At 43.3% G+C, this 13687-nt stretch overlaps 1 protein-coding gene across 3 annotated transcripts in view; it reads right to left on the bottom strand.

Annotated features, from left to right (window-relative positions):
- Positions 1 to 1000: 1000 nt before the first annotated feature.
- Positions 1001 to 13687, bottom strand: part of abl1 (ABL proto-oncogene 1, non-receptor tyrosine kinase) — a 280531-nt gene continuing 267844 nt past the window's right edge. For all 3 annotated transcript variants that reach the window (XM_088615281.1, XM_088615279.1, XM_088615280.1), the window contains 4 exons: positions 5671 to 5823; positions 5295 to 5384; positions 5068 to 5199; positions 1001 to 4250 (listed from right to left, as the gene is read on the bottom strand). In XM_088615281.1, the coding sequence (XP_088471407.1) occupies positions 2602 to 4250; positions 5068 to 5199; positions 5295 to 5384; positions 5671 to 5823 (2024 nt within the window). In that variant the 3' untranslated portion in view covers positions 1001 to 2601. The remainder of the gene's footprint in view (positions 4251 to 5067; positions 5200 to 5294; positions 5385 to 5670; positions 5824 to 13687) is intronic.

Here is a 13687-nt window from a genome sequence, read left to right as displayed (position 1 = left end):
GCCATAATGGCGTTTACACTGGTGCCTTGAAATGAAGGTGGCTCAAGTCCCGTTTGCAGAAAACACGTGCACAGGTTTTCCAGACAGTACGCACAGCTCAAGTCCCACTACAAGTCAGGTTTAGTGCGATCGTGTAGTGCGATGTAGAGGTCTGAGGCGGCGTCCGCAGATACACGGAAAAGCAACTGCAAAACTCCAGTTTCTGGCACGGCTCACCAGTGTTTTGCTACTCGCAACAAAATGTTTAAATAAAAAAAAATACCTCTTTTCACCGAAACAGTACAGGAGGTGCAGCCTTATATAAAATCCTTCAGCGGTTGTTTTCTTTTTTGCAATTTCGGCAAACCTCCTGCATAATAAAGCAAACAAGCATGTTGGGGAAAAAAAGCAATGAAATTACATTTTAAACCGGACATTTTAGGCACCATTCCTACCCCTCCATTACTACGACTACAAACGAAAAGTCGCAGACTAAATGCACGCTCACAGCACACACTTCAAATTCTCCAATTCCGCCTTTATTACGAACAAGACTATTTAGACGGAGAAAAATCCACGATTTATAAGCTTAGATTTCCGCACGCTTAGCAAATTCTGGGAATACTAGTGAAGTAAGACAAAGTCTCATCATTTTGTCAATGAAATAGTGTCTCATGTCAAGGTGTACTTCATAATTATTCTTCTCAACGGATAATCACAGTGCTGTCTTGATTTTGCCATCTGTATATGTCAGTGCTGTGGGGAATGGCGATTGGAGACTTATCCTGTGTGGACTGTTCTCTAGAGCCGCAATGCGTTTAAACTACTGTCACGATGGCAATACGATGGTTAGTCATTTTAGCGGGTTTGTCGTTTTCACAGGTTTCTTAACGGCTGTAGTAAGCACAAGCGCGCACTAAATAAATCACAGACGAGAATAAAAGTTCTAAATATGATGTTTAAAGGACAAACCGCAGGAAATTCTTCCCACCCGAAGTAAGAATTTGCAGCCACAAAGGGATTCATTTCAAGTAGCATAAATGCTTTGTATTTTATCAGAGAATTGCACTGTAGGTGTTACAGAGGAAAAACAACAAAGGAAACAGGAGATATTTACACAAAAGGAAAAAAACGTAACTACAGGTCTAAATTGGTGAGGCTCGGATACAAGTGGAACAGATAGTGGCACTTTTTAATAAGGACAAAAAAAACAAAGACGACAAAAACACAGTACCTTGGTGAGAAGGAGAGAAGGCAGCTCGTGGTAAATTGTGGCCTCAGTCACTGCAGTCAGTGAGGGCAAATGTGTTGAAAAGAGCATTAACTAATACTGAAAAATTAATTACATTATTTAAAAAACAAAACAAAAAGGACAATCCTAACAATATAACCACTGACTACAAAGTGACTTATTGGTTTTGGTAAGTATACACAAATATTACCAAGATCTGTCCCTACACAGACTGATAAAACGCGCGCCGACAGCCTTAGTATTCACTCTGAAGACGACCAAAATAACAGCAAAAAAGAAATCAAAGTACGTTTCCAATCCCATGGAATTTGCGTTTCCAATGCAGATTCTAGGTTCCTTTTCCAAATCCTTTCGAAACAGTAGTGTTTTCGGTACAGGATCAGAAGTCCGTAGATATTCCAGGCAGCCGATTTAAACGTTTTTGAAGGCCATTCTCCAAGGGCTGGTTTGCAGTCTCTTTCTTTTTGCATTTCCATTGAAGGCATTTTAAGGCACTAGTAAGGCTGCGCACAGATGCTAAATTCTCTTTTCTCAATCCCTTCTCCCTCCCAAGACAGGACTCTACCACCACTCGACAATAAAAGGTGACGGTAACGTTCTTGGAAAGCATAAAGATATTAAATTGGATCTCTAAGACACCGGAGTAAAACAAGTCCTCCACTCCTGTCAGACAGACAGACAGACAGACGGACCCTTGAGCAGCTTTGTTTTCTGAAATTAGCCTTTATGGCTCTTCCAGTGTGCCCATTTATTCTAGGCTGTTAAAGTGTATCTCAGATAAGGCATCCGACCCAGCCTGGCCCTTCAGCCCTCATCACATAGGCTGGCACTGAAGAGGCACTGACTGGTGATCACACACACTAAGACTGTGAATCAACATTTGGTATTTGTGACAAAGGGTTCACAACATCTGCATTGTAAAACGATTCGAAATTGCACCGACATACATGTGCAAACTGCCCGGTTTCAGTTAAAAACACGGTACACCCAAGCTACTTGCTTTAACAACAGAGATAAAAAAAACAACAAACCTGACACCTGAAGTTAGGGAGAAAATAAGGACCCACTACAGATCATTCAAGTGATACAACATTGGATGTAAGCTGTCCTTTTAAAGGCCGGCCGAGCTCCGTTCGGATTTTCGTATTTTAAAAAGGCCGAAAAAAAAAACATTCTAAAAATTCCAAAAGGTTCCTTTGATCCTGTGCACAGAAAGCCTGTTTTTTCCCCCCCTCGCGTCCCCTCCCCGACGGAAGGCGAGGAAGGCCGCGTAAACGTGCCTCGTGTGACTGAAATCCTGTGCCCTTTTGCTTACATGACGTTAAACGACACGACGAGCGGTCGCAGCGCTTCCCTCGGGAGCCCCTCTGCTACCTCTGGACGATGTCGCTGATCTCCTTGACGGAGGACAGCAGCCTGGTGAAGTCCTGCGTGGAAGCAGCGCCCCCGGTGGTGGCCGGGCAGATCTGCAGCTCCCTCAGGCTGCTCTCCAGCTTGTTGATGGCCTCCCGGAAGGCGAACTTGTTCCTCATCTGCTGAATGGACTCCACGTAGCTGACGCAGTACTTGGACAGGTTCTTGCCGGCCTCCAGCACCGCCCCGTGGCTGCCCGTCTGCTCCGAGTTCCGGCCGATGGCGGCGCGCAGCTGCTCCGTGCCCTCCAGCACCATCTCCCGCGTGATGGCCGAGCTCACGTGCCTCTCCGGCGGCTGCCGGGTCTTCCTCAGGGACTGGCGGGTGCTGATGAGGGGGATGAAGGCCGTGGGCGAGGCCTGCTCGCCGCCGGAGGGCCCCGGCGGCTGCGACGGCGGAGGCGCCGCCTGCTGGCCGCCGGCGGACGAGGGGGAGCCCTTGCCCTGCTGGAGTTTCGGCGCCCCGGTCAGCAGGACTTTTTTGGCTCCCTCTGGTGGCTGGAGGGCTCTCCCAGCCTCTGGCGGGCTGGTGTTCGCAGGGAGGGGCTCGGGCAGCTGAGAAAAGGGTTTTGCTTTGGTATCCGAGATGATGGCGGGGGCGTCCTGGGTGGGGCTCCAGGAGACCTTTCCCGATTTGGCGGAGGAGGGCGGAGGTGGTGGGGGCGCCGGCTTGGGCTTCTGCAGCTTGCCCTTCTCCCTCGGGGCCAGGTGATCGGGCTGCTGCTGCTGCTGCTGCTGCTGCTTCAGCCTGCGGGCGCGGCCCTCCTCCGTGAAGGCGTTGGGCTTCTGCAGGAGCTCCGCCTGCAGGGCGCTGGTCTTGACCCCCTCCCCGGGCCCCTGGGGCCGGCGGCTCAGCTTGGGGGTCAGGGTGGGGGGGCTGGAGCCGGGGCTGGTCTCGGCGTCCCTGAACACCTCGTCCCCCGCGTCCTCCGCCTTCCGGGGCAGCCGCGGCGGCGGGGTGAGGGTGCCCACGCGCGGGCCGGGCTCCGCCCTCGGCTCGTTGGCCCTCTTGCGCGGCAGGGCGGGCTTGTCGTGCCGGCCGCCGAAGGTGCCCGAGTCGAAGTGGCGCCCGCAGGACTGCAGGTCCCGGGGCAGGGTGACGGACTTCCACTCCGTCCTGTCCGGGCCGGGGGGCACGCTGGAGGCCGAGCAGGAGCGCAGGAAGCGCTTGGAGTTGGAGAGGGGGTCCTCCTCGGTCGGGGGGGCGGCGGCGGCGGCGGCGGTCCTGCCCCCCGCGCCGCACTTCTTCCGCGAGTGCGGGGAGAAGAGCGCCGGCGCCCCGTTGGTGATGCCTCCCGAGGCGTTGTTGTTGGCGCCCGCGGCGGCCGGCGGCTCGGGGAAGAAGAGGCCGTTGTGGAGCTCCTCGCCGGCGTCCCCGCCCCCCGCCCGCCGCTCTCCCGGCCCGTCCGCCTCGCGGAAGGAGCTGCTGCGCTTGGGCGGCGCCGGGGCGGTCTTCTTCTTCTTCTTGATCAGGGCGCTGAAGAGGCTGGTCTTCTTGTCCTTGTCCCGGGGCAGCAGGCGGTCGTCCTCGTTCAGGTTGCCGTCCAGAAACGGGCGCTCCTTCCTGGGCAGCATGGGGGACACGGCGACTTCGGCGTCCCCCGCGTCTGCGGCGCAAACACAAGGCAAAGCGGTTACCCACTGTCCCATCCCAGTCGGGTTATTCCCAGCTGAAAAGAGAAGGAAGGAAACGCAACGCTTCGGCTGTGGAGCCTTCTTCTGCCAAAGCTCGACACGCCCGAAGAAGGCTCCACAGCCGAAAACGTTGTTTCCTTCCTTCTCTTTTCAGCAGGGAATGAACCTTCGCCTGTCCCTTTCCAGCCCTAGCATGCTGACACAGCTGCCCACCTGAACCAATTCAGCCGTCTTCCAACAGCGAGCCCCAGCCTCGAGTTTTCACATGTACGAGACCCGAATAAAGATCCACTGCGTTTGGATAACCCGATCACCCTGTACTCACCTGCCCTTCTAGGGTCACCGCGCACCTGAGGAAACCGTTTCTGTCTCAATCCCACCACATAAACCAACCGTTCTGGAAACGGTCCAGACGCCTTGGTCTCAGAATCTTTTCAACATCCTTAGAACCCAGCAGCTTAGCCGGTCAGGAGTCTGCTGGCATCGGGCGAAGGACAGTTCTTTTGTGACGAGCGCCGAAATTTTAAGTGAAGGCCCAACTCCCACGATCCCTTCACACCCGCACTTGAAATGCAGTAACACGCCAGCTTTGACTGTGGTCTTAGACCAGTCCTTCAGCACATATCCGAGCGATCCGATTTCTGTCGGGATCCGGCTGCGCTCTGTCATTTTAGCGAGTGCAGCCTGTTGGCATGTTTCCATCGGCCGAGAGGCCAGGTGTGTTCGGCGATGATCACCTGCGTGATCGACACCGCCGGCTGACAGGTGAAGGCCGTGCGGTGGTTTTACCTGGGCTGTCCCCGTCCTTGTTGTCCATGTTCCTGCGCAGGGTCCTGGTCTTAGTGGGTAGCTCGGGGGCCTGCAGGAGGGAGGGGGGCACTGCCACTTTCCTCCCCTTCTTTCCCAGCTCCTTCTCCACCTCTGCAAGGCACACAAGCAACAGCAGGTGAGGCCGGGGGGGCGCAAGCAGGCGAGCCTCCCGAAATACAGGCACTGTGAGAAACGGCCTCCCCCACCGTCTGAGATGCTGGATTCCTGGAACATGGTTTCGAAAGCCTGGTGGATTTCCGCGAAGGACGGTCTCTCCGCTGGGTTCCACTTCCAGCCTTGCAAAAAAAAACAAAAAAACAGGGCGGAACCTTGTCAAAACTAAGCTGGCGGCCAAACTCGGTACGCGCGGCACAGGGCGAGGGATTCAAAACAAATTCCGTCTTGGGAATTTACCCGCGACAAGCTAAACGATGGTCTTCAGTAAGCAGACGCTACAGCCAGACCGAGGGGTTGCCTAATATTACGGAAAAGCAGGAACCTTGAGAAATCCAGCACAGTTTGCCCCTCGGTGCCCCCGGGACATAACATCAAGCATGTGGAGCGCAAAGCTGGAGCACTTACAGGCCCTCATGAGCTCATAGACCTTCTCCGGACAGCCCTCTGGGCGGTCCATGCGGTAGTCCTTCTCCAGCAGCTCGTACACCTGGGACAGGTCGATACCAGGGTAAGGGGACATGCCGTAGGTGGCGATCTCCCACAGCAGCACCCCGAACGCTGCAGGGAAGCAGAACGGCAGTATTTTAGTACTTTAAAGGTATCTGCTTTCAATCTGTTTTAATTCTGCATTATCTAGGTTTTTGCAACCTGCTGCTGAAATGGTATATTAAATGTGCATGATTTTTGCTGTTTACAGCTTAGGATTACATTTACCACTAAAGTTTGAACATACTTTCCATTTAGTTTGTTTTAAACCACATAAAATAAGAGGTTTCAGCATGTAGAAAGGCTGTTTTCAAAACATTCAGCGTTGACTGTGTTTGCCTGACAGGCATGGGGGCTTATAAAAAATGAGAAAATGGGGAAAAATTAAATTTTCAAGGAAACTAAAAACCAACACCTTTCCTGTATTTCAAATGCATCCTAATGCACATCAAATGCATCAGAATATGTCTAGGTGCTGTCAAACCCTAACCCTAACCCTAGCTCGGGCACTTCTGGAACAAATTTTAAAATCCTGGTCTGCTGAAAAAGTGCTACAAAAGTTAGTAAAATGAGTACAAATTGTTCAGAAACATTCACAATGGCAGTATTTCAGTACTTTAAAGGTATCTGCTTTCAATCTGTTTTAATTCTGCATTATCTAGGTTTTTGCAACCTGCTGCTGAAATGGTATATTAAATGTGCATGATTTTTGCTGTTTACAGCTTAGGATTACATTTACCACTAAAGTTTGAACATACTTTCCATTTAGTTTGTTTTAAACCACATAAAATAAGAGGATTCAGCATGTAGAAAGGCTGTTTTCAAAACATTCAGCGTTGACTGTGTTTGCCTGACAGGCATGGGGCTTATAAAAAATGAGAAAATGGGGAAAAATGAAATTTTCAAGGAAACTAAAAACCAACACCTTTCCTGTATTTCAAATGCATCCCAATGCACAACAAATGCATCAGAATATGTCTAGGTGCTGTCAAACCCTAACCCTAACCCTAGCTCGGGCACTTCTGGAACAAATTTTAAAATCCTGGTCTGCTGAAAAAGTGCTACAAAAGTTAGTAAAATGAGTACAAATTGTTCAGAAACATTCACAATGGCAGTATTTCAGTACTTTAAAGGTATCTGCTTTCAATCTGTTTTAATTCTGCATTATCTAGGTTTTTGCAACCTGCTGCTGAAATGGTATATTAAATGTGCATGATTTTTGCTGTTTACAGCTTAGGATTACATTTACCACTAAAGTTTGAACATACTTTCCATTTAGTTTGTTTTAAACCACATAAAATAAGAGGATTCAGCATGTAGAAAGGCTGTTTTCAAAACATTCAGCGTTGACTGTGTTTGCCTGACAGGCATGGGGCTTATAAAAAATGAGAAAATGGGGAAAAATGAAATTTTCAAGGAAACTAAAAACCAACACCTTTCCTGTATTTCAAATGCATCCCAATGCACAACAAATGCATCAGAATATGTCTAGGTGCTGTCAAACCCTAACCCTAACCCTAGCTCGGGCACTTCTGGAACAAATTTTAAAATCCTGGTCTGCTGAAAAAGTGCTACAAAAGTTAGTAAAATGAGTACAAATTGTTCAGAAACATTCACAATGGCAGTATTTCAGTACTTTAAAGGTATCTGCTTTCAATCTGTTTTAATTCTGCATTATCTAGGTTTTTGCAACCTGCTGCTGAAATGGTATATTAAATGTGCATGATTTTTGCTGTTTACAGCTTAGGATTACATTTACCACTAAAGTTTGAACATACTTTCCATTTAGTTTGTTTTAAACCACATAAAATAAGAGGATTCAGCATGTAGAAAGGCTGTTTTCAAAACATTCAGCGTTGACTGTGTTTGCCTGACAGGCATGGGGCTTATAAAAAATGAGAAAATGGGGAAAAATGAAATTTTCAAGGAAACTAAAAACCAACACCTTTCCTGTATTTCAAATGCATCCCAATGCACAACAAATGCATCAGAATATGTCTAGGTGCTGTCAAACCCTAACCCTAACCCTAGCTCGGGCACTTCTGGAACAAATTTTAAAATCCTGGTCTGCTGAAAAAGTGCTACAAAAGTTAGTAAAATGAGTACAAATTGTTCAGAAACATTCACAATGGCAGTATTTCAGTACTTTAAAGGTATCTGCTTTCAATCTGTTTTAATTCTGCATTATCTAGGTTTTTGCAACCTGCTGCTGAAATGGTATATTAAATGTGCATGATTTTTGCTGTTTACAGCTTAGGATTACATTTACCACTAAAGTTTGAACATACTTTCCATTTAGTTTGTTTTAAACCACATAAAATAAGAGGATTCAGCATGTAGAAAGGCTGTTTTCAAAACATTCAGCGTTGACTGTGTTTGCCTGACAGGCATGGGGCTTATAAAAAATGAGAAAATGGGGAAAAATGAAATTTTCAAGGAAACTAAAAACCAACACCTTTCCTGTATTTCAAATGCATCCCAATGCACAACAAATGCATCAGAATATGTCTAGGTGCTGTCAAACCCTAACCCTAACCCTAGCTCGGGCACTTCTGGAACAAATTTTAAAATCCTGGTCTGCTGAAAAAGTGCTACAAAAGTTAGTAAAATGAGTACAAATTGTTCAGAAACATTCACAATGGCAGTATTTCAGTACTTTAAAGGTATCTGCTTTCAATCTGTTTTAATTCTGCATTATCTAGGTTTTTGCAACCTGCTGCTGAAATGGTATATTAAATGTGCATGATTTTTGCTGTTTACAGCTTAGGATTACATTTACCACTAAAGTTTGAACATACTTTCCATTTAGTTTGTTTTAAACCACATAAAATAAGAGGATTCAGCATGTAGAAAGGCTGTTTTCAAAACATTCAGCGTTGACTGTGTTTGCCTGACAGGCATGGGGCTTATAAAAAATGAGAAAATGGGGAAAAATGAAATTTTCAAGGAAACTAAAAACCAACACCTTTCCTGTATTTCAAATGCATCCCAATGCACAACAAATGCATCAGAATATGTCTAGGTGCTGTCAAACCCTAACCCTAACCCTAGCTCGGGCACTTCTGGAACAAATTTTAAAATCCTGGTCTGCTGAAAAAGTGCTACAAAAGTTAGTAAAATGAGTACAAATTGTTCAGAAACATTCACAATGGCAGTATTTCAGTACTTTAAAGGTATCTGCTTTCAATCTGTTTTAATTCTGCATTATCTAGGTTTTTGCAACCTGCTGCTGAAATGGTATATTAAATGTGCATGATTTTTGCTGTTTACAGCTTAGGATTACATTTACCACTAAAGTTTGAACATACTTTCCATTTAGTTTGTTTTAAACCACATAAAATAAGAGGATTCAGCATGTAGAAAGGCTGTTTTCAAAACATTCAGCGTTGACTGTGTTTGCCTGACAGGCATGGGGCTTATAAAAAATGAGAAAATGGGGAAAAATGAAATTTTCAAGGAAACTAAAAACCAACACCTTTCCTGTATTTCAAATGCATCCCAATGCACAACAAATGCATCAGAATATGTCTAGGTGCTGTCAAACCCTAACCCTAACCCTAGCTCGGGCACTTCTGGAACAAATTTTAAAATCCTGGTCTGCTGAAAAAGTGCTACAAAAGTTAGTAAAATGAGTACAAATTGTTCAGAAACATTCACAATGGCAGTATTTCAGTACTTTAAAGGTATCTGCTTTCAATCTGTTTTAATTCTGCATTATCTAGGTTTTTGCAACCTGCTGCTGAAATGGTATATTAAATGTGCATGATTTTTGCTGTTTACAGCTTAGGATTACATTTACCACTAAAGTTTGAACATACTTTCCATTTAGTTTGTTTTAAACCACATAAAATAAGAGGATTCAGCATGTAGAAAGGCTGTTTTCAAAACATTCAGCGTTGACTGTGTTTGCCTGACAGGCATGGGGCTTATAAAAAATGAGAAAATGGGGAAAAATGAAATTTTCAAGGAAACTAAAAACCAACACCTTTCCTGTATTTCAAATGCATCCCAATGCACAACAAATGCATCAGAATATGTCTAGGTGCTGTCAAACCCTAACCCTAACCCTAGCTCGGGCACTTCTGGAACAAATTTTAAAATCCTGGTCTGCTGAAAAAGTGCTACAAAAGTTAGTAAAATGAGTACAAATTGTTCAGAAACATTCACAATGGCAGTATTTCAGTACTTTAAAGGTATCTGCTTTCAATCTGTTTTAATTCTGCATTATCTAGGTTTTTGCAACCTGCTGCTGAAATGGTATATTAAATGTGCATGATTTTTGCTGTTTACAGCTTAGGATTACATTTACCACTAAAGTTTGAACATACTTTCCATTTAGTTTGTTTTAAACCACATAAAATAAGAGGATTCAGCATGTAGAAAGGCTGTTTTCAAAACATTCAGCGTTGACTGTGTTTGCCTGACAGGCATGGGGCTTATAAAAAATGAGAAAATGGGGAAAAATGAAATTTTCAAGGAAACTAAAAACCAACACCTTTCCTGTATTTCAAATGCATCCCAATGCACAACAAATGCATCAGAATATGTCTAGGTGCTGTCAAACCCTAACCCTAACCCTAGCTCGGGCACTTCTGGAACAAATTTTAAAATCCTGGTCTGCTGAAAAAGTGCTACAAAAGTTAGTAAAATGAGTACAAATTGTTCAGAAACATTCACAATGGCAGTATTTCAGTACTTTAAAGGTATCTGCTTTCAATCTGTTTTAATTCTGCATTATCTAGGTTTTTGCAACCTGCTGCTGAAATGGTATATTAAATGTGCATGATTTTTGCTGTTTACAGCTTAGGATTACATTTACCACTAAAGTTTGAACATACTTTCCATTTAGTTTGTTTTAAACCACATAAAATAAGAGGATTCAGCATGTAGAAAGGCTGTTTTCAAAACATTCAGCGTTGACTGTGTTTGCCTGACAGGCATGGGGCTTATAAAAAATGAGAAAATGGGGAAAAATGAAATTTTCAAGGAAACTAAAAACCAACACCTTTCCTGTATTTCAAATGCATCCCAATGCACAACAAATGCATCAGAATATGTCTAGGTGCTGTCAAACCCTAACCCTAACCCTAGCTCGGGCACTTCTGGAACAAATTTTAAAATCCTGGTCTGCTGAAAAAGTGCTACAAAAGTTAGTAAAATGAGTACAAATTGTTCAGAAACATTCACAATGGCAGTATTTCAGTACTTTAAAGGTATCTGCTTTCAATCTGTTTTAATTCTGCATTATCTAGGTTTTTGCAACCTGCTGCTGAAATGGTATATTAAATGTGCATGATTTTTGCTGTTTACAGCTTAGGATTACATTTACCACTAAAGTTTGAACATACTTTCCATTTAGTTTGTTTTAAACCACATAAAATAAGAGGATTCAGCATGTAGAAAGGCTGTTTTCAAAACATTCAGCGTTGACTGTGTTTGCCTGACAGGCATGGGGCTTATAAAAAATGAGAAAATGGGGAAAAATGAAATTTTCAAGGAAACTAAAAACCAACACCTTTCCTGTATTTCAAATGCATCCCAATGCACAACAAATGCATCAGAATATGTCTAGGTGCTGTCAAACCCTAACCCTAACCCTAGCTCGGGCACTTCTGGAACAAATTTTAAAATCCTGGTCTGCTGAAAAAGTGCTACAAAAGTTAGTAAAATGAGTACAAATTGTTCAGAAACATTCACAATGGCAGTATTTCAGTACTTTAAAGGTATCTGCTTTCAATCTGTTTTAATTCTGCATTATCTAGGTTTTTGCAACCTGCTGCTGAAATGGTATATTAAATGTGCATGATTTTTGCTGTTTACAGCTTAGGATTACATTTACCACTAAAGTTTGAACATACTTTCCATTTAGTTTGTTTTAAACCACATAAAATAAGAGGATTCAGCATGTAGAAAGGCTGTTTTCAAAACATTCAGCGTTGACTGTGTTTGCCTGACAGGCATGGGGCTTATAAAAAATGAGAAAATGGGGAAAAATGAAATTTTCAAGGAAACTAAAAACCAACACCTTTCCTGTATTTCAAATGCATCCCAATGCACAACAAATGCATCAGAATATGTCTAGGTGCTGTCAAACCCTAACCCTAACCCTAGCTCGGGCACTTCTGGAACAAATTTTAAAATCCTGGTCTGCTGAAAAAGTGCTACAAAAGTTAGTAAAATGAGTACAAATTGTTCAGAAACATTCACAATGGCAGTATTTCAGTACTTTAAAGGTATCTGCTTTCAATCTGTTTTAATTCTGCATTATCTAGGTTTTTGCAACCTGCTGCTGAAATGGTATATTAAATGTGCATGATTTTTGCTGTTTACAGCTTAGGATTACATTTACCACTAAAGTTTGAACATACTTTCCATTTAGTTTGTTTTAAACCACATAAAATAAGAGGATTCAGCATGTAGAAAGGCTGTTTTCAAAACATTCAGCGTTGACTGTGTTTGCCTGACAGGCATGGGGCTTATAAAAAATGAGAAAATGGGGAAAAATGAAATTTTCAAGGAAACTAAAAACCAACACCTTTCCTGTATTTCAAATGCATCCCAATGCACAACAAATGCATCAGAATATGTCTAGGTGCTGTCAAACCCTAACCCTAACCCTAGCTCGGGCACTTCTGGAACAAATTTTAAAATCCTGGTCTGCTGAAAAAGTGCTACAAAAGTTAGTAAAATGAGTACAAATTGTTCAGAAACATTCACAATGGCAGTATTTCAGTACTTTAAAGGTATCTGCTTTCAATCTGTTTTAATTCTGCATTATCTAGGTTTTTGCAACCTGCTGCTGAAATGGTATATTAAATGTGCATGATTTTTGCTGTTTACAGCTTAGGATTACATTTACCACTAAAGTTTGAACATACTTTCCATTTAGTTTGTTTTAAACCACATAAAATAAGAGGATTCAGCATGTAGAAAGGCTGTTTTCAAAACATTCAGCGTTGACTGTGTTTGCCTGACAGGCATGGGGCTTATAAAAAATGAGAAAATGGGGAAAAATGAAATTTTCAAGGAAACTAAAAACCAACACCTTTCCTGTATTTCAAATGCATCCCAATGCACAACAAATGCATCAGAATATGTCTAGGTGCTGTCAAACCCTAACCCTAACCCTAGCTCGGGCACTTCTGGAACAAATTTTAAAATCCTGGTCTGCTGAAAAAGTGCTACAAAAGTTAGTAAAATGAGTACAAATTGTTCAGAAACATTCACAATGGCAGTATTTCAGTACTTTAAAGGTATCTGCTTTCAATCTGTTTTAATTCTGCATTATCTAGGTTTTTGCAACCTGCTGCTGAAATGGTATATTAAATGTGCATGATTTTTGCTGTTTACAGCTTAGGATTACATTTACCACTAAAGTTTGAACATACTTTCCATTTAGTTTGTTTTAAACCACATAAAATAAGAGGATTCAGCATGTAGAAAGGCTGTTTTCAAAACATTCAGCGTTGACTGTGTTTGCCTGACAGGCATGGGGCTTATAAAAAATGAGAAAATGGGGAAAAATGAAATTTTCAAGGAAACTAAAAACCAACACCTTTCCTGTATTTCAAATGCATCCCAATGCACAACAAATGCATCAGAATATGTCTAGGTGCTGTCAAACCCTAACCCTAACCCTAGCTCGGGCACTTCTGGAACAAATTTTAAAATCCTGGTCTGCTGAAAAAGTGCTACAAAAGTTAGTAAAATGAGTACAAATTGTTCAGAAACATTCACAATGGCAGTATTTCAGTACTTTAAAGGTATCTGCTTTCAATCTGTTTTAATTCTGCATTATCTAGGTTTTTGCAACCTGCTGCTGAAATGGTATATTAAATGTGCATGATTTTTGCTGTTTACAGCTTAGGATTACATTTACCACTAAAGTTTGAACATACTTTCCATTTAGTTTGTTTTAAACCACATAAAATAAGAG

The sequence above is a fragment of the Lepisosteus platostomus genome, chromosome 21 (assembly GCF_059453375.1).
Source record: "Lepisosteus platostomus isolate fLepPlt1 chromosome 21, fLepPlt1.hap1, whole genome shotgun sequence".
Lineage (NCBI taxonomy): Eukaryota > Metazoa > Chordata > Actinopteri > Semionotiformes > Lepisosteidae > Lepisosteus > Lepisosteus platostomus.
The sequence above is the reverse complement of the archived record's forward strand: the minus strand, read 5'-3'. Positions and strand labels throughout refer to the sequence as shown.